This window comes from Moschus berezovskii, chromosome 14 (assembly GCF_049115385.1).
Source record: "Moschus berezovskii isolate FMDL1 chromosome 14, NW_MosBer_1.0, whole genome shotgun sequence".
Taxonomy (NCBI): Eukaryota; Metazoa; Chordata; class Mammalia; order Artiodactyla; family Moschidae; genus Moschus; species Moschus berezovskii.
The window spans coordinates 59,284,311-59,304,155 of NC_142473.1; the positions used below are offsets into that span (position 1 = coordinate 59,284,311).

General features: G+C 46.4%; 1 protein-coding gene across 1 annotated transcript; it reads left to right on the top strand.

Annotated features, from left to right (window-relative positions):
• Window positions 1-800: 800 nt before the first annotated feature.
• On the top strand, window positions 801-19,338 carry LOC129554034 (2-acylglycerol O-acyltransferase 2-like). The gene is made up of 6 exons (XM_055422683.2): window positions 801-927; window positions 5,773-5,951; window positions 8,293-8,497; window positions 8,813-8,987; window positions 9,624-9,823; window positions 18,827-19,338. The coding sequence occupies exons 1-6, from the start codon at window positions 837-839 to the stop codon at window positions 18,979-18,981; spliced, it is 1,005 nt and encodes a 334-aa protein (XP_055278658.2). The 5' UTR covers window positions 801-836; the 3' UTR covers window positions 18,982-19,338.
• The last annotated feature ends 507 nt before the right edge of the window (window positions 19,339-19,845 follow it).

Below are 19,845 nucleotides of genomic sequence, written 5' to 3' on the forward strand. Positions count from 1 at the left end.
CCAAGGCCATGAACCTGGATAAGGTCTCTGCGGGAGAGAGGGTGGAGAGGAGAGGGAGTGTCCATGGACTGAGGGGACAGGAGGGCCCTCAAGCACTTAGTCTGCTGAAGGACAAGAGCCACTGTGGAGACCCATGAGTATCCAGAGGGGTAGGATGCAATCCAGGAGAGGGTGGTGTCCACAGGCCAAATGATTTCAAGGAGGAGGAATGAAACAGTTGTGTCTGAGGCTGCTGAGAGGTCAAGATGAGAGCTGAGAATTGACCACTGGATTCAGCAGTGTGGAGGCCACTGGTGAAGTTGTCAAGGACAGAATGGGATCAGAGGGTGTTTAATGCAGATGGCTCTTCTTAAGTTGTGCTGTGCAGGTGAGCTGAGGAATAAAGCAGGAGAGGGAGGAGATGGTGGGGCTGATGGATATTTATATGGCAACTGTGAAGGGAAGATATGTGAAGAGGAACCATTGACCTGGTAGGTGAAAGGAGACAATTACTACAGCCAAGAAGTTCTGTAAGTGAAAAGAGGGCAGGATTGCCCTATACTTGCTGCTTCACTTGCCAAGTAATGGGCAAGATTTGAGCAAAGGTGATCTGGCAGATAATGTATTGCCTGAGGAGTAAACCGTACTTCTCTTCCCCCATACTCACCTAGGTTCAGACCAGGTGCTTTTAAAGATTTCTCCTAAGAAACTTGTTCCTGCAATGACACCGTACGGTTGGCTGGTAACCCACCCCACCCCACACAAGTGTTTAGGAAACTGCGGGCAGCAATGAACCAGAGGTGTCTCAGACCACAGCAGAGCTCAGAGAAGCCTCCTGAGACAGCAGATTAAACAGCATGGTGGAGTTCGCCCCCTTGTTTGTGCCTTGGGAACGCAGGCTGCAAACATTCATGGTCCTGCAGTGGGTCAGCTTTTTCCTATCCATGGGTAAGGTGAGCTGTTTGGAAACTGGTAACCTTGGGCACCTGTCACTTCTGGTGCACACAGTGCTTTGATGGGAGGAAAATGCAGATCCTAAAGGGGTTGCTACCTCAGCACCTGGTGATCACGGGGATGAAGGACATCCTGCTCAGGTGGCCATTGGGAGATTTACCAGAAGGAGTGTGGACGACTATCTGTGTCCACGCCCAGGCCAGCCTGGCCTCTGGGACCATCAGGAACAGCACAGGGAGGTCTAGTAGCCCTGAGCCTGGAGCTACAGTAAGGGAAGCTGAGAGATGGAAGGTGAGCCCACCAGTGCCAGAAAAAAGAGATTGTATCTTGTCCCTTATCCTAAGGGCAAAGGGTAGCCCCAAGAAGGCTTTAGGTACTGGAGTGACATGGTCCAATCTGTGTGTGACGGGCTGCAATTGAGGGATCTCAATTGTGTTGTGGTGTCTGGGGGAGGCAGATGACAGGGAGAAGTTGTTACTAAATCAAATTTGGGCCTGCTTTCCTGAGCACAGTAAAGCTCATATACTGATATTTGGTTGTGATAAGTTTTTAGAAAGTGCAATACTTATTGCAGGAGCCAAGAAAGAAGTCTAAGTATGTACGGCTCAAAATTACAGAACCCCACCCCACCCCCATGAATTTCAGGGAATGGTATCTAGAGACTGGGTGAGGTAGAGTTTCTGGGCACATGATCAGCTCCTAGACAATCATCTGATTGCTTGGTGGTGAGGTAACTGGGAGCCATCATCAACCTTCTGGTTCCCCCTGGTCTGAGGTCTACAGACTGATGAGCAGCTTCCTCTACCTGGCGGGGGTTCAGTATCTGGAAAACAGCTGAAAGATGAGGCTCAGAATATCATCTGTAGCCCTTGAGGAGTTACTAAAATTTCTTGATTTGTTGAATAAGTTAAACTATTATTATTAATATTTTCTCTTGTTGACTGTTTTCCTTTCTTTCTTTGTTTATCATTTCTCTGGTGAATTTTACCCTTTAGAACTTTGGGAAAGCTTATGGGGCCACAGTATTTCTACAAATGAGGGGCAGACTGAGGATATGAGAGGTCTTTTCTAGGAAGGCTGCATATGTCCTGCTCAGGTACAAGGTCACAGTTTATACCAGGGGTCATAACATAGGTCCATGGGCCAAATACAGCCCCCTGATAGTTTTTGTATTTGTACAGCCCAAGAGTCAAAAATGGTTTTTACAGTTTAAATGCTCTCATTAGAAATGATTTTGTACCTATGCAATATCTTCCTAGCTGCCTCTTGAGCCTCACATTCTGAATTATGGCTCTGAATTCTGATAGGATTCCTGACCCTGATCTAGGGAGGCTAGCAGCAGGTAGCGAGATGGGGCCCCTTTTCAAAGATTCTTAAGAGATTGTCCACAGGCAAAATGTACAGACTGGCAAGAAAGTAAGGGCTTGCAGTGGGCCATAAATGCTGCACATGTAGTGAACAGCTGGCTCATGCTGGACATACAGCTGGTATTTGGGGGAGGGGCAAAGAAATGGCCAGAAAGGTCAACAGGGACATGTCACCACAGACTCAAGTCCCAGACAAATACTTTCTAGTGGGTTACTTGTTTATTCTGTTCTTTTTTTTTTTTTTAATTCACACTCTCACATGGGAAGGTAAGCTCCTTTCAAACAGATGGTCTTGTTCTCATCTGCATCTCCAACTCCTTGAAGAGTTGATGTCGGTATATGTTTGTTAAATGAAAGATTGTTGGGAGCATAACGGAGCCAAAATAGTAGAATTGAATGCCAGGTCCCATCCTACTAGCTTTCTGGGTGACCTAGCCAACCTGGTCTCAGTGAAATGGGGTTTTGCATTTTTCTTTCTGGGTGTTAGAAGGGGAAAGAAGGGATCTTCCTTTCTCAGGGACTGGAAATACTCCCAAGTTTGGCTTTGCCTGCTGACAGGAGTTAAAAGGTGAGCCCAGGGTGAGGTATACTCTGGGGTGAGGAGAGTTCTTTTGGTCAAGTGGAAATGCAAGCATTTTAAAAATATTTATTTATTTATTTTCTGAGTGAAAAATGAATCCACGTTATTGTTACTCATTCAAACAGAATATATATTCTAAAAATGAATCCAGGAAAAAGTGAATCCTACCCCACAGGGAACCACTATGAACCACTTGGATTTTATTCTCCAGACCAGACATGGGAGTTCTCATTTCATGGGTACTGAGGTTCAGTTTGGGAAGATGAAAAGAGTTCCAGAGATGAAGGATGGTGATTGTTACACAGCAATATGATGAATTAATGCCATCAACAATACACTAAAAATCATTTCAGGTATATGCCCGGGAGTAGGAATGCTGGGTCTTATGGTAGCTCTATTTTTGGTTTCATAAGGTATCTCCATTTAGTTCTCTATAGTGCCCTTGTCAAGAAAACCATAATATGAAAAGATCCACGCACCACAATGTTCATTGCAGCCCTATTTACAATAACTAAGACATGGAAACAATCTAAATGTCCAATGACAGAAGAATGGATATAAATGGAATATTAGTCATTAAAAAAAGCACAAATAGTACCATTATAGCAACATGGATAATAGTGAGTGACACAGAAAGACAGACACAGAAATACAAAAATTGTATGATATCATTTATATGCAGTATCAAAAAAGGGTACAAATAAATTTATTTATTTACATAGCATATGGACATTGAAAACACATTTATGGTAACCAGGGGACCAGGAGGGAAGGGAAAATTAAGGGATTTGGATTGATATATACACACTACTATCTATAAAATAGACACCTAATAAGACTCTCTAGAGAGCATAGGAAACTCCACTCAATATGCAGTAATGGTTTATATGGAAAAAGATTTTTAAAAAGTGTGGATATACATATATGTATAGCTCATTTAATTGCCTGTACTCCTGAAATGAACATAGTATTGTGAATTAACTATAATATAAATGTCATAAAAGATAATACAATAAAAAATTATTTTGATACATGTTATGTTTAACATGGGTTTTATTGCCATAAAACTTGAAAAGATAATGCAAAGTGCATCAAACACAGCACTGAAATCAACACTATGAGGGCAGGTATATCTGTGCGTTGTTCACGGTTGTAGCACTAGCACTTGGCACGTGTGTGTGGTCTGAATAAAATGAGCCTCTGTGAGCCTTAACTTACTTTGGCTTATGCATTTTATTACTCTTCAGACTGGGTCAAAAGTCCCCTCCCCCTGGAAGTCAGCCATGAATGACAGGCTCAGTTTACCCACTTTCAAATGCAATACAAGTGGAAGCTGACCTTCTTGAAGGGTTTGAGCACATGGTTTCGTGTAGGGAATGGAATGGAGAGGACACAATATTCTCTAAGAATAAGGTCCATTGGCATCAGATTAAAGACAGCCCTACAGACCACCTGAACCTGAGTCAAAGCCGGAATTAGCCTGTGAAAAGGAACTCAGAATCCTAAGACTGGCAGGAACTGCACATTCAGTTCAGTTCAGTTCAGTCGCTCAGTCGTGTCCGACTCTTTGCGACCCCATGAATCACAGCACGCCAGGCCTCCCTGTCCATCACCAACTCCCGGAGTTCACTCAAACTCATGTCCATCGAGTCGGTGATGCCATCCAGCCATCTCATTCTCTGTTGTCCCCGTCTCCTCCCACCCACAATCCCTCCCAGCATCAGAGTCTTTTCCAGTGAGTCAACTTGTCACATGAGGTGTCCAAAGGTTTGGAGTTTCAGTTTTAGCATCAGTCCTTCCAATGAACACCGAGGATTGATCTCCTTTAGAATGGACTGGTTGGATCTCCTTGCAGTCCAAGGGACTCTCAAGAGTCTTCTCCACCACCACAGTTCAAAAGCTTCAATTGTTCGGCGATCAGCTTTCTTCACAGTCCAACTCTCACATCCATACATGACCACGGGAAAAACCATAGCCTTGACTAGATGGACTGCACATTGGGCCTGTCCTATAGCCCTGCTGCACTCCTGACGGACAGGCCAGGCATAGATTGCCCTCTTCCTTCCTCCCTCCTTCAGCAGGAAACGGCCTGGCAGCAGAGCAAAGAACTGAACAAAACCTAAAGAGCTCAGGGAGTTGTATCCACACTGAGCAGTTTAGCATGGCCAGAACAAGAGGCGCATGTGGTGAGTGAGGCTGGAGCAAGAGGGGATCAAGTTAGCAGTGGGGAGGCTGAAGTCAGGCTGAGCTGCTGGAGCTGAGCCTCAGCTATGAGAAGTCATGTGGGGACTTCAGCTAATGGGGAGCCATATCTATGGAATATAGGATTTATCTATGGGAAGATGGGCTGAGGTAAACAGGAAGTGGGCTAGGTAGAAAGCTTCTTCATTCACAGGACGGATGCTCGAAAGATTTCATCCTGTCCCATCTCTACCAGGCACTTATTGAGCACCTGGTGAATACAGACTACTGAATAGGGCAGAGATGGCGGTAGAGGGAGAAGACTGAAAGGAACGAGGTGTCTGGGAAAAAGCGTCATGGGAAAAAGCCAGTTTGAAGTTAGGTCTACCTGTTCAAACCCAATCTCCCAGTGTGACATGGGACAGGTTCATCTCTTCTTCCTTTAAGGCAGAGTAGGCCGACCCCTTCCTCTTGGGGCGAGGCCTGGACAGGACTGTGCTGCTGCTGCTAAGTCACTTCAGTCGTTTCCTACTCTGTGTGACCCCATCGACGGAAGCCCACCAGGCTCCCCCGTCCCTGGGATTCTCCAGGCAAGAACATTGGAGTGGGTTGCCATTTCCGTCTCCAGGACTGTGCTGCTAGTGCTGGGCAAATGGGGAGAGCTCATGCCTTCATACCTCTGATCACTAATGCTCCTGCCTCCCTCCCCAGGCATTGTCTGCTATGTGGTCTTCATAGGCCTCCTGTTCACAAGATTCTGGATCTTCAGTATCCTGTATGCGATCTGGTGGTATGCGGATCGAGCCAAGCCCTGGCAGGGGGGCAGGCAGAGTGATGTACTAAGGCACTGGGTCATATGGAGGTACATGAAGGACTATTTCCCCATCTCGGTGAGTAATGGGGGTGGTTGTGTTGTGGCCAGGATGGAAGTCCCCAAGTGTCCATGGGGAAGCATGTCCCTGTGCGCTGGGAGGCAGGAGACAGGCTTTTATCCCTTTGTGACCTGAGAATAGTCGGTTTCTGTCTGGGTATGGTGTCCCATGTGTAGAGATGTGAAGCCAATATGAGGACTGATGTATGAAAGAGATTTGAAGGTTCTGTGGGCCAGGTAGTATGGCACATATGCGTATCTTAGCACAGAGGTGTAAAGTTTTAGTAGTGCAAGGCAGGGACAGGCCCTCATCTGGAGGCAGGCACTCCTCTGGACACAGAAGAGAAGCGTGTATAGAGTGTAACCTCTGAAGGTGAACATCACAGATTCTAATACAGGGTCTGCAACATGCCGGCTGTATGACCTTGGGTGAGTTATACATGCTTGCCGAGCCTCAAAGTCTTCATATGTAAAGTAGAGATGCTGCCACATACCCCATTGAGTTATGTGGATTCCATGACACAGCAGGTCATCCTGGGGCCTTTAAGAACAACATCTGGCTCTCTTTTCACACCTGGAGCTGTGATCAATCCCACATCTGAAAGAAAAGTGGTGCCGAGTTGCTCTGTGCCTGTCTTATCTGCATCTATTCTGTCCCTACTCTGACAAGCTATCTCTCCCAGAGTATTTCTCTGCCTGGGCACTATTGATCTTGTGGGAAACTGAACCTGATTTCCAGAAATTCCACGTGCACAGTGTTCAGAACTGTAGGCCACTGCAGTCCTGTGGCATCAACACCTGCAGAGGGCGGGCAGTACCGCCACGTGTCCAGCAGAGGAGAGATGACATGCACTTTGACCTCCCTGTCCTGGACTGAGGCCTGAAAGGGGCTACGGTAGGCAGATTCTGGACTCTGTCACCCCTCAGGAGAACTTCCAAGTCATCCTCATCCCCTTACAGAGCAGGCCCTGCAGGAATTTTAGCACGGCAGGAGGTAGGGCAGCCAGGGAGAGAGTCTGCTGTCCACTGAAAACAAGTGCACAACCTTAGAGTTGTGAGGGGTTTTGTCCTGAGATGTTACTGAGGACTGTGGTCAGCAGAGAGCCTCACAGCCACCTCTGAGGAGCTGTTCTAAAAGGCAAGGGAGGCTCAGAACTTATGGGTTTTGCTGGGGAAAAAAACCACCTATGTTGACAAACATCAAAATATTACTGCCAGTCACAAAAAGCAGACAACTCAAGTAATTGATTTTCATGTTTTTCTCTGTGTGGGGAGGTGCAAAATCTGGGCTCACAGCAGTCGTTTCTTTGGTGTGCATCCTCACTCACTCTGACCAGTATCCTCTTTTCCTCCATCCTGAGTTCCTTTCTAGCCCCATTGTCAGTGGCGGCTATGGTGGCTGCTGGCTTGAAGGCAGGCAAGCAACATTCCTTGTGTTAACCACTCTGCTGGGCCTACTTCACAACACAAACTTTTCCACTGTGATTATATGAGCTACTACCTAATGGTGGAGTTTCTAGTGAAATTAGGAGACTACTTCTGAGCACTAGAACTTTCTAAACACACCCTATGGGCTTCCTGAGGAGCTAATGGTGGAGAATCAGGCAGTGTTTCCCCCAGGACAAGCTACCTCCACCTCATGCTGAAGATCAGTCCAGGATCTGGGTTTCTCTGTGAAGATTTCATTATCCTGGAACAGCAGTGTCTGCAAAGACTAAGCCCTGAGCAAGAGTACAGTGCTGTGGGCAGGCTGTGACCTGCTGTCAGGAAGTGCTGCAGACTTGGCAGGACACCTCCCTGACCCCTTCCCACCCACACCTGTGGGCATCACCAGGACTTCATGCCCCTCCTCCTGGCCCCCATTTCCTTCCACACAGGAGTCTCTTACACTGAGTCATGGGGGCTCAAGGGTCAGCCCTGATCCGGGTCAGAGCTCTGGATGCCACAGCCCTTGGAGAGATGCTCACTCCCTCCTGTGATGGCTCCTTCATTCTGGGGGAGCTTTGCCTGGGATTAGGTCTCCCTTCACATAGGACAGGGGCTTGGGTCCCTGTCACCATCCCAGGAGTCTCACCTCTGCCTTGGGCAGGGGCCTTCCTTCCCTGGTGGGATGTATCGGCTTCATCCATTCATGGGTCCGTTCTCTCTCTCTTCATCCAATGGTCTCCCAGAGCATCTCCTTTGCCCCAGACCTGCACCAAGAACAAGGATCCTCAGATAAGCCATCTCTAATTTCAGGACACTCACATGGGGGTGTCATATCCCTTGGGGACACAAAGAAGAGGTCAGCACAGACAGTTAGCAGAGACTGAGGAGGGCCTGAGGTGCAGCCCCGATTCACCAGGCTGTTCTCCTTGCAGCTGGTCAAGACTGCCGACATGGACCCCTCCCGGAACTACCTCGCTGGCTTCCACCCTCATGGGATCGGGGTGATTGGAGCTTTTACCAACCTTTGCACTGAGAGCACGGGGTTCTCCTCAGTTTTCCCAGGCATCCGCTCACATCTAATGATGCTAAACTTGTGGTTCTGGGTCCCTGTCTTCAGGGAATGCATCATGTCTGTGGGTGAGTCTTCCCAAATCTGGCCAGCCCGAGAGGTGAGGGCTGGAGACAGGGAGGAAGGGTGTCAGGGAGGGCTGCTAAGATTTCTGTACTTCCTGAAGAGCATGTGCAGTGGAGAAGGAGGCTAGACCCAAGGAAGCATTTCCCACAGCTCTGTGCCCAGCAATGACCTTAGTGAGGGGTTGGGATAAGGGAATGATAGAGTCCCAGCGCTCAGGAAACTCCCAGCTGCGAGAGGAGGGTGAGTGGAGACCTGCCACACGTAGCCCACAGTCTCTCCCTGTCACCCCATACCTAACCACCTTCCTCTCTCCCCAGGGCTGGTCTCAGCAGACAAAGAGAGTGCTGCTCACATCCTGAGCAGGAAAGGAGGTGGCAATCTGCTGTCCATTGTTGTTGGGGGCGTCCAGGAGGCACTGAATGCCAGGCCTGGAGCCTACAAACTGGTGCTGCGGAACCGCAAGGGCTTCATCAGGCTCGCCCTGATGCACGGGTATTGGGGAGAGGGCTCTGGGTTCAGCTGGAGGTTGGCAAGGACTGTGTTTTTGTGGGATACACCAGAGATTAAGGCAGATTCTATTTTGGCAGGTAGATTCTAAATCCATTGACACTGAAGAGTCTATCTTGGTGATCAATGTTTTGTCTCATTCCCAAATGCCCAGAGAAGATTCTAGATGGGAGTATTTGTGATTAAAGGGAATAAGTGTCAAAGCTCATATTTGAAAACTTGTATTACATCTGAGTTGAAGGGAATTGGACAATAAAGTTTGAGGCATAGCTTAAAAATGGTCTCCTACATTGAAGTATCCATGAAGACTAAAAGGTAGCTGGGGCAGAAGAGATTTTTCAGATAATCTGGAGATATTTTCTATCTAGGATGACTCTCTGCAGCATTCTGGACTCCCTTTCATGTTACAACTGCAGTACAGTGACCATGACACAGGCAAAGTACTGCTCACAGTTACAAAGCAAGGCCATGGTAGGTCTGGGAGACACTGGAGGCCTCCTACTTTGGTCCCAGGTCTCTATCCTTTGCTTCAGTTCCTGGTGACAAGGTCCCTTCAGGGGACTAGGTGACCAGCTATGCCTTCTTGCCCCTCCACACGCCCTCTCTCCTGTCTCCCTCTAGGGCAGCTCTGGTGCCGATCTTCTCCTTTGGGGAGAATGATATATATGACCAGGTTGAGAGCTCTCCTGGTTCCTGGTTGCGGTGGTTTCAGGACCGACTTCACAAGAGCACTAGAGCCTCCATCCCTCTCTTCTATGGCCGTGGAGTCTTCCAGTACAGCCTTGGTCTTATGCCCTACCGCCGACCCATCACCACTGTGGGTGAGCCTAGACGTGGCCTGGGAGGGGAAGGGCTATAGAGAAAGAGGCCTGGACTTGTGCTGCAAGGAGACACGGACACAGAGCAATACACCCTTCACTTTGTGGAGCACACTTTCTGATGTGTGAAACGGACCCTCCGCAAGTAACCCTATGAAAGGCAGTCTAGAATGAGAAGAGTAACAGGGACACGAAGCTCAGTAGCCTCTACTGATTACTGAGTCCCTGCAGTGTGTCAGGCACTGCACTGGCTCCTTACACGCAGCGGCTTAGTTTTCCCAACGACTTGTGAGGAGGGACTCTCATCCCCATTTTATTGATTGCAAACACAGACCCACAGAAGGTAAATCACTTCCAAGAGATCAGGCTGCCCTTGGTATCAAAGTTGAGGTTTGATAAGGGTATTTGCCTTTTTATTATGCAAGACTGTTCAGTTCAGTTCAGTTCAGTCGCTCAGTCTCGTCCGACTCTTTGCGACCCCATGAATCACAGCACGCCAGGCCTCCCTGTCCATCACCAACTCCCGGAGTTCACTCAAACTCATGTCCATCGCGTCGGTGATGCCATCCAGCCATCTCATTCTCTGTCATCCCCTTCTCCTCCTGCCCTCAATCGCTCCCAGCATCAGAGTTTTTTCCAGTGAGTCAACACTTTGCATGAGGTGGCCAAAGTATTGGAGCTTCAGCTTCAGCATCAGTCCTTCCAATGAACACCCAGGACTGATCTCCTTTAGAATGGACTGGTTGGATCTCCTTGCAGTCCAAGGGACTCTCAAGAGTCTTCTCCAACACCACAGTTCAAAAGCATCAATTCTTCGGTGCTCAGCTTTCTTTACAATCCAACTCTCACATCCGTACATGACCACTGGAAAAACCATAGCCTTGACTAGACGGACCTTGGTTGGCAAAGTAATCTCTCTGCTTTTTAATACGCTACCTAGGTTGGTCCTAACTCTCCTTCTAAGGAGTAAACGTTTTTTAATTTCATGGCTGCAATCAGCATCCGCAGTGATTTTGGAGCCCAAAAAAATGAAGTCTGACACTGTTTCCACTGTTTCCCTCTCTATTTCCCATGAAGTGATGGGACCAGATGCCATAATCTTAGTTTTCTGAATGTTGAGCTTCAAGCCAACCTTTTCACTCTCCTCTTTCACTTTCATCAAGAGGTTTTTTAGTTCCCCTTCACTTTCTGCCATGAGGGTGGCGTCATCTGCATATCTGAAGTTATTGATATTTCTCCCGGCAATCTTGATTCCAGCTTGTGCTTCTTCCAGCCCAGCGTTCCTCATGATGTACTCTGCATATAAGTTAAATAAGCAGGGTGACAATATACAATCTTGACATACTCCTTTTCCTATTTGGAATCAGTCCGTTGTTCCATGTTCAGTTATAACTGTTGCTTCCTGACCTGCATACAGGTTTCTCAAGAGGCAGGTCAGGTGGTCTGGAATTGTCATCACTTTCAGAATTTTCCATAGTTTGTTGTGATCCACACTGTCAAAGGCTTTTGCATAGTCAATGAAGCAGAAATAGTTGTTTTATTGGAACTCTCTTACTCTTTCCATGATACAGCGGATGTTGGCAATTTAATTTCTGGTGCCTCTGCCATTTCTAAAACCAGTTTGAACATCTGGTATTTCACGGTTCACGTATTGCTGAAGCCTGGCTTGGAGAATTTGAGCATGACTTTTCTAGCGTGTGGAGATGAGTGAAATTGTGCCGTAGTTTGAGCATTCTTTGGCATTGCCTTTCTTTGGGATTGGAATCAAAAATGACCTTTTCCAGTCTTGTGGCCACTGCTGAGTTTTCCAAATTTGCTGGCATATTGATTGCAGCATTTTGACAGCATCATGTTTCAGGATTTGAAATAGTTCAACTGGAATTCCATCACCTCCACTAGCTTTGTTCATAGTGATGCTTTCTAAGGCCCACTTGACTTCACATTCCAGGATGTCTGGCTCTAGGTGAGTGATCACATCATCGTGATTATCTGGGTCGTGAAGATCTTTTTTGTACTGTTCTTCTGTGTATTCTTGCCACCTCTTCTTAATATCTTCTGCTTCTGTTAGGTCCATACCATTTCTGTCCTTTATCGAGCCCATCTTTACATGAAATGTTCCCTTGGAATCTCTAATTTTCTTGAAGAGATCTCTAGTCTTTCCTATTCTGTTATTTTCCTCTATTTCTTTGTATTGATCACTGAGGAAGGCTTTCTTATCTCTCCTTGCTATTCTTTGGAACTCTGCATTCAGATGCTTGTATCTTTCCTTTCTCCTTTGCTTTTCACTTCTCTTCTTTTCACAGCTATTTGTAAGGCCTCCTCAGACAGCCATTTTGCTTTTTTGCATTTCTTTTCCATGGGGATGGTCTTGGTCCCTGTCTCCTGTACAATGTCACAAACCTCCGTCTATAGTTCATCAGGCACTCTATCTATCAGATCTAGTCCCGTAAATCTATTTCTCACTTCCATTGTATAATCATAAGGGATTTGATTTAGGTCATATCTGAATGGTCTAGTGGTTTTCCCTGCTTTCTTCAATTTAAGTCTGAATTTGGCAACAAGGAGTTCATGTTCTGAGCCACAGTCAGCTCCTGGTCTTGTTTTTACTGACTATATAGATATTCTCCATCTTTGGCTGCAAAGAATATAATCATTCTGATTTCGGTGTTGACCATCTGGTGATGTCCATGTGTAGAGTCCTCTCTTGTGTTGTTGAAAGAGGGTGTTTGCTATGACCCGTGCGTTCTCTTGGCAAAACTCTACTAGCCTTTGCCCTGCTTCATTCCGTACTCCAAGGCCAAATTTGCCTGTTACTCCAGGTGTTTCTTGACTTCCTACTTTTGCATTCCAGTCCCCTATAATGAAAAGGACACCTTTTTTGGGTGTTAGTTCTAAAAGATCTTGTAGGTCTTCATAGAACCGTTCAACTTCGCCTTCTTCAGCATTACTGGTTGGGGCATAGGCTTGGATTACTGTAATATTGAATGGTTTGCCTTGGAAACAAACTGAGATCATTCTGTTGTTTTTGAGATTGCATCCAAGTACTGCATTTCGGACTCTTTTGTTTACCATGATGGCTACTCCATTTCTTCTAAGGGATTCCTGCCCACAGTAGTAGATCTAATGGTCATCTGAGTTAAATTCACCCATTCCAGTCCATTTTAGTTCACTGATTCCTAGAATGTCTATGTTCACTCTTGCCAACTCCTGTTTGACCACTTCCAATTTGCCTTGATTCATGGACCTAACATTCTAGGTTCCTATGCAGTATTGCTCTTTACAGCATCGAACCTTGCTTCTATCACCAGTCACATCCACCAATGGGTATTGTTTTTGCTTTGGCTCCATCCCTTCATTCTTTTTTTTTTTCTGTGAAAGTCTTTTTTTTTTTTTTTGGAGGCTAATTATTTTACAATATTATATTGGTTGGTTTTGCCATACATTGACATGAATCCGCCCTGGGTGTACATGTGTTCCCCATCTTGAAACTCCCTCCCTCTTCCCTCCTCATATCATCCCTCTGGGTCATCCCAGTGCACCAACCCAGAGCATCCTGTATCATGCATCGAACCTGGACTGGCAATTCATTTCACATATGATAATATACATGTTGGCAATCTGATCTTTGGTGCCTCTGCCTTTTCTAAAACCTGCTTGAACACCTGGGAGTTCACAGTTCACATATTGCTGAAGCCTGGCTTAGAGAATTTTGAGCATCACTTTGCTAGCGTGTGAGATGAGTGCAATTGTGTGGTAGTTTGAGCATTCTTTGGCATTGTCTTTCTTTGGGATTGGAATCAAAAATGACCTTTTCCAGTCCTGTGGCCACTGCTGAGTTTTCCAAATCTGCTGGCATATTGAGTGCAGCACTTTGACAGCATCATCTTTCAAGATTTGAAATAGCTTAACTGGAATTTCATCACCTCCACTAGCTTTGTTCGTAGTGATGCTTTCTAAGGCCCACTTGACTTCACATTCCAAGATGTCTGGCTCTAGGTCAGTGATCACGTTATCGTGACTATCTTGGTCGTGAAGATCTTTTTTGTACAGTTCTTCTGTGTATTCTTGCCACCTCATCTTAATATCTTCTGCTTCTGTTAGGTCCATACCATTTCTGTCCTTTATCGAGCCCATCTTTGCATGAAATGTTCCCTTGGAATCTCTAATTATCTTGAAAAGGTCTCTTGTTTTTCCCATTCTGTTGTTTTCCTCTATTTCTTTGCACTGATCACTGAGGAAGGCTTTCTTATCTCTCCCTGCTATTCTTTGGAACTCTGCATTCAGATGCTTATATCTTTCCTTTTCTCCTTTGCCATTCGCCTCTCTTCTTTTCACAGCTATTTGTAAGGCCTCCTCAGACAGCCATTTTGCTTTTTTGCATTTCTTTTCCATGGGGATGGCCTTGGTCCCTGTCTCCTGTACAATGTCACGAACCTCCGTCCAGAGTTCATCAGGCACTCTATCTATCAGATCTAGTCCCTTAAATCTATTCCTCACTTCCATTGTATAATCATAAGGGATTTGATTGAGGTCATATCTGAATGGTCTAGTGGTTTTCCCTACTTTCTTCAATTTAAGTCTGAATTTGGCAATAAGGAGTTCATGATCTGAGCCACAGTCAGCTCCTGGTCTTGTTTTTGCTAACTGTATACATCTTCTCCATCTTTGGATGCAAAGAATATAATCAATCTGATTTCGGTGTTGACCATCTGGTGATGTCCATGTGTAGAGTCCTCTCTTGTGTTGTTGAAAGAGGGTGTTTGCTATGACCAGTGCGTTCTCTTGACAAAACTCTATTAGCCTTTGCCCTGCTTCATTCCGTGCTCCAAGGCCAAATTTGCCTGTTACTCCAGGTGTTTCTTGACTTCCTACTTTTACATTCCAGTCCCCTATAATGAAAAGGACATCTTTTTTGGGTGTTAGTTCTAAAAGGTCTTGTAGGTCTTCATAGAACTGTTCAACTTCGGCTTCTTCAGCGTTACTGGTTGGGGCATAGGCCTGGATTACTGTAATATTGAATGGTTTGCCTTGGAAATGAACAGAAATCATTCTGTTGCTTTTAAGATTGCATCCAAGTACTGCATTTCGGACTCTTTTGTTTACCATGATGGCTACTCCATTTCTTCTAAGGGATTCCTGCCCACAGTAGTAGATCTAATGGTCATCTGAGTTAAATTCACCCATTCAAGTCCATTTTAATTCACTGATTCCTAGAATGTCTATGTTCACTGTTGCTATCTCCTGTTTGACCACTTCCAATTTGCCTTGATTCATGGACCTAACATTCCAGGTTCCTATGCAATATTGCTCTTTACAGAATCGGACCTTGCTTCTATCATTGGTCACATCCACAACTGGGTACTGGTTTTGCTTTTGCTCCGTCCCTTTATTCCTTCTAGAGTTACTTCTCCACTGATCTCCAGTAGCATACTGGGCACCTACCGACCTGGGGAATTCCTCATTCAGTATCCTATCATATTGCCCTTTGATATTGTTCATGGGGTTCTCAAGGCAAGTATACTGAAATGGTTTACCATTCCCTTCTCCAGTGGACCACATTCAGCTGTGGTCCATGTGATCAGATCAACTAGTTTCCTGTGATTATGATTTCAGTGTGTCTGCCCTCTGATGCCCCCTCGCAATACCTACCATCTTATTTGGGTTTCTCTTACCTTGGTCGTGGAAAATCTCTTCACAGCCACTCCAGCAAAGTGCAGCCGCTGTACCTTACCTTGGATGAGGGGTATCTCCTCAAGGCCGCCCCTCCTGACCTTGAACTTGGAGTAGCTCCTCTCAGCCCTCCTGCGCCCACGCAGCCACCGCCTGTTGGACGTGGGGCAGCTCCTCTCAGCCGCTGGCCCTGGCCTCAGGCGTGGGGTAGCTCCTCACGGCTGCGCCTCTTTGCCTGGTCGGTTGCGCCGGGGCCGGCGTCTCTCGTCTGCGCTGAAGAGCATCTATTTCTGCTTCACTGACTATGCCAAAGCCTTTGACTGTGTATATCACAGTAAACTGTGGAGAATTCTGAAAGAGATGGGAATACCAGACCACCTGACCTGCCTCTTGAGAAACCTGTATGCAGGTCAGGAAGCAACAGTCAGAACTGTACATGGAACAACAGACTGGTTCCAAATATGAAAAGGAGTGCGTCAAGTCTGTATATTGTCACCTTGCTTATTTAACTTACATGCAGGGTACATCATGAGGAATGCTGGGCTGGAAGAAGCACAAGCTGGAATCAAGATTGCTGGGAGAAATATCAATAACCTCAGATATGCAGATGACACTACCCTTATGGCAGAAAGTAAAGAGGAACTCAAAAGCCTCTTGATGAAAGTGAAAGAGGAGAGTGTAAAGGTTGGCTTGAAGCTCAACATTCAGAAAACAAAGATCATGGCATCTGGTCCCATCACTTCATGGGAAATAGATGGAAAAACAGTGGAAACAATGTCAGACTTTATTTTTTGGGGCTCCAAAATCACTGCAGATGCTGATTGCAGCCATGAAATTAAAAGACGCTTACTCCTTGGAAGGAAAGTTATGGCCAACCTTGATAATATATTAAAAAGCAGAGAGATTACTTTGCCAACCAAGGTCCGTCTAGTCAAGGCTATGGTTTTTCCCGTGGTCAGGTATGGATGTGAGAGTTAGACTGTGAAATAAGCTGATTGCCGAAGAATTGATGCTTTTGAACTGTGGTGTTGGAGAAGACTCTTGAGAGTTCCTTGTACCGCAAGGAGATCCAACCAGTCCATTCTAAGGGAGATCGATCCTGGGTGTTCATTGGAAGGACTGATGCTAAAGCTGAGACTGCAATACTTTGGCCACCTCATGCGATGAGTTGACTCACTGGAAAAGACTCTGATGCTAGAAAGGTTGGGGGCGTGAGGAGAAAGGGACGACCAAGGATGAGATGGCTGGATGGCATCACAGACTCTGTGGACTTGAGTCTGAGTGAGCTCCGGGAGTTGGTGATGGACAGGGAGGCCTGGCATGCTGTGATTCATGGGGTGGCGGAGAGTCGGACAAGACTGAGCGACTGAACTGAACTGAACTGAATTGAACTGAAGATACATGTTTCAATGCCGTTCTCCCAAATCATGCCTCCCTTGCCCTCTCCCACAGAGTCCAAAAGACTGTTCTATATATCTGTGTCTCTTTTGCTGTCTCGTATACGGGGTTATCGTTATCATCTTTCTAAATTCCATATATATGAGTTAGTATACTGTATTGGTGTTTTTCTTTCTGGATTACTTCACTCTGTATAATAGGCTCCAGTTTCATCCACCTCATTAGAACTGATTCAAATACATTCTTTTTAATGGCTGAGCAATACTCCATTGTGTATATGTACCAAAGCTTTCTTATCCATTCGTCTGCAGATGGACATCTAGGTTGCTTCCATGTCCTCGCTATTATAAACAGTGCTGCAATGAACCTTGGAGTACATGTGTCTCTTTCAATTCTGGTTTCCTCAGTTTGTATGCCCAGGAGTGTGATTGCTGGATCTCCATCCCTTCATTCTTTCTGGAGTTATTTCTCCACTGATCCCCAGTAGCATACTGGGCACCTACTGACCTGGGGAATTCCTCATTCAGTATCCTATCATTTTGCCTTTTCATACTGTTCATGGGGTTGTCAAGGCAAGTATACTGAAGTGGTTTGCCATTCCTTTCTCCAGTGGACCACGTTCTGTCAGACCTCTCCACCATGACCCGCCCGTCTTGGGTGGCCCCACACGGCATATCTTAGTTTCATTCAGTTAGACAAGGCTGTGGTCCATGTGATCAGATCGACTAGTTTTCTGTGATTATGATTTCAATGTGTCTGCCCTCTGATACCCTCTCACAATACCTACCGTCTTATTTGGGTTTCTCTTACCTTAGTCATGGGATATCTCTTCACGGCTGATCCAGCAAAGTGTAGCCGCTGCACCTTAACTTGGACGATGGGTTTCTCCTCACTGCCGCCCCTCCTGACCTTGAACATGGAGTAGCTCCTCTCGGCCCTCCTGCGCCTGCGCAGCCACCGCCACTTGGATGTGGGGTTGTTCCTCTCGGCCTCTGGCCATGACCTCAGGCATAGGGTAGTCCTCTCGGCCGCTGCCCCTGGCCTCGGATGTGGGGTAGCTCCTCTCTGCCACGCTTCTGCACGTGGTCGGTCCCGGAGCCGGCGTCACTTCAATTGTGACCACAAGTCTAATGACAGTAATTGGAGAAGGTGGATACAAGACCATGGCAAGTCTGTTAGCAATGTGTGTAAAGCAGCAATCAGCAGGCTTTGAAGGAGAGCCAGAGGGATTTCTTTAAATAATGGGCATGGGCTTTAGTCCATAGACTTAGCACCATCTTTCAGCTATTTGCTTTCTTCTTGAAATCCTACTAGGTTCCAACGGCAGAACTAATAACAGGTGTTCATCTCTACTCACCCAGTCATTTCTTAGTTGAGTACAGGCAACCTCCTCTACCAAACTTTCTTTGCATTATGTTGTGATATTCTCATGACTGTTTATAGTGCTGCTGCCTCTAGACCATTCTCAAGAGAAGAAGACATGGCTGCTGCTTTCTGATCCACCTGCTCCCACAGACACAGCCGATTTCAATTATGGTATCTGAGACTCCCAGATCCACCTTTCCCTGAGGCTAAAAGCACATCCCTACGGCTTGCAACCTCGTACTGATTGTTCTTGGCTATGTGACCTTAAATAAGTTACTTAACCTCCCTGAACCTCATTTCCTCAGCCTTTAAACAGGAAAAATAGCAGGTTGTATCCTAGGATTGTTAGGGTGACAAAAGAGATAATGAATGCAAATACCTGCTGGTTGTATTTTTGATATATCAAAATCTTGGAGTTGTCCTAACATCTTAGAATCTATGACCCAAAATAGAATTGAAAGGGAGGGAGAAAGAACGCTTACCTGTTCAGATCACCATTGTGGTGGGAACCCCAAGGTCCCCTGTGCCTTCAGTGGTTCCTGCTGAGCCACCAGTCACCTCTGTGTCTTGCAGTGGGGAAGCCCATCGAGGTGCAGAAGACACCACATCCCTCCCAGGAAGAGGTGGACAGGCTGCACCAGCGCTACATGAAAGAGCTGGAAAACCTCTTTGAAGCCCACAAGCTCAAGAACAATGTCCCCAGAGACCAACACTTGGAATTCTGCTGAACGCTTCCCTAGGGGAGGGGCTCCTCCAAAGGGCAGGACTGGCATTAGGCAGGATGGAAGGAGGTGCTGTTGAAGCTGAAAAGTTAAAATTTTACATAACCTCCTGCTCCTTCTGCCTCTGTAACTCAGCTTGATCCTTGCAAAGTGTGGATCCCGTAGGTCTCAGATAGTGGGGACTCACAATATTAGGAATTGGAGCTTATCTCACTCACCCTTGTCCTTCTCTTTGCAATTTCCCAGCCCCTGGAAACCCACAAACCCACTTAATCATGCCTATCTCTGTATAAAACTGTAACCCTTTTGTTCGGGGCTCAGAGCTTGGAGTGTTAACTCCCCTGGGCCTGGTGGCGTAATAAACCTGAGTTCTCCAACTCTCAAAGTGTGGCGCTTGGTTTCTCTAGTACTGGTTTCTGCAGCATTTCTGGATGCCCCAGTGACATTCCCACCACGTCAGCCCCTTGTGCCACTGGACTCGTGGGTTGGCCAGGCTGGAGTGAAGGATCCACCAGATGAACGAGGAGGTGTGCCACCTGACGGTATTCCGGGTTCTCTTTCGGACCGGTGTTCTGACTCTCCCAATGGCCAAGCCCCAACCGGAATCATTGGAAGGACAGACCAATTCACCAGGAATGGCCACAGGATCAGGTAAGGCCCCAGGGTCAGTCCCCAGTCAGGTCCTACTCCAGTGGGTAGAAGAGAAGACTGATCACCTCCTTGGAGCTCCCAGGGAGGGAGCAACAGTTAAAGAAACCTGGGGACTTAGGAGAAGGGAGGCTTTGTGATAGACTCTGAATGATTGCTGATTGAACAGAATGAGAGAAATTTTTCTTTTTTGAAACTGCAAAACCAGTTCTTTTTGCATAT

Coding starts and splice junctions, on each gene's coding strand:
- LOC129554034 (XM_055422683.2), top strand. CDS start 837: ATGGTGGAGTTCGCCCCCTTGTTTGTGCCTTGGGAACGCAGGCTGCAA. Junction 928..5,772: donor CAGCTTTTTCCTATCCATGG/GTAAGGTGAGCT, acceptor CTCCCTCCCCAG/GCATTGTCTGCTATGTGGTC. Junction 9,824..18,826: donor CCGACCCATCACCACTGTGG/GTGAGCCTAGAC, acceptor TGTGTCTTGCAG/TGGGGAAGCCCATCGAGGTG.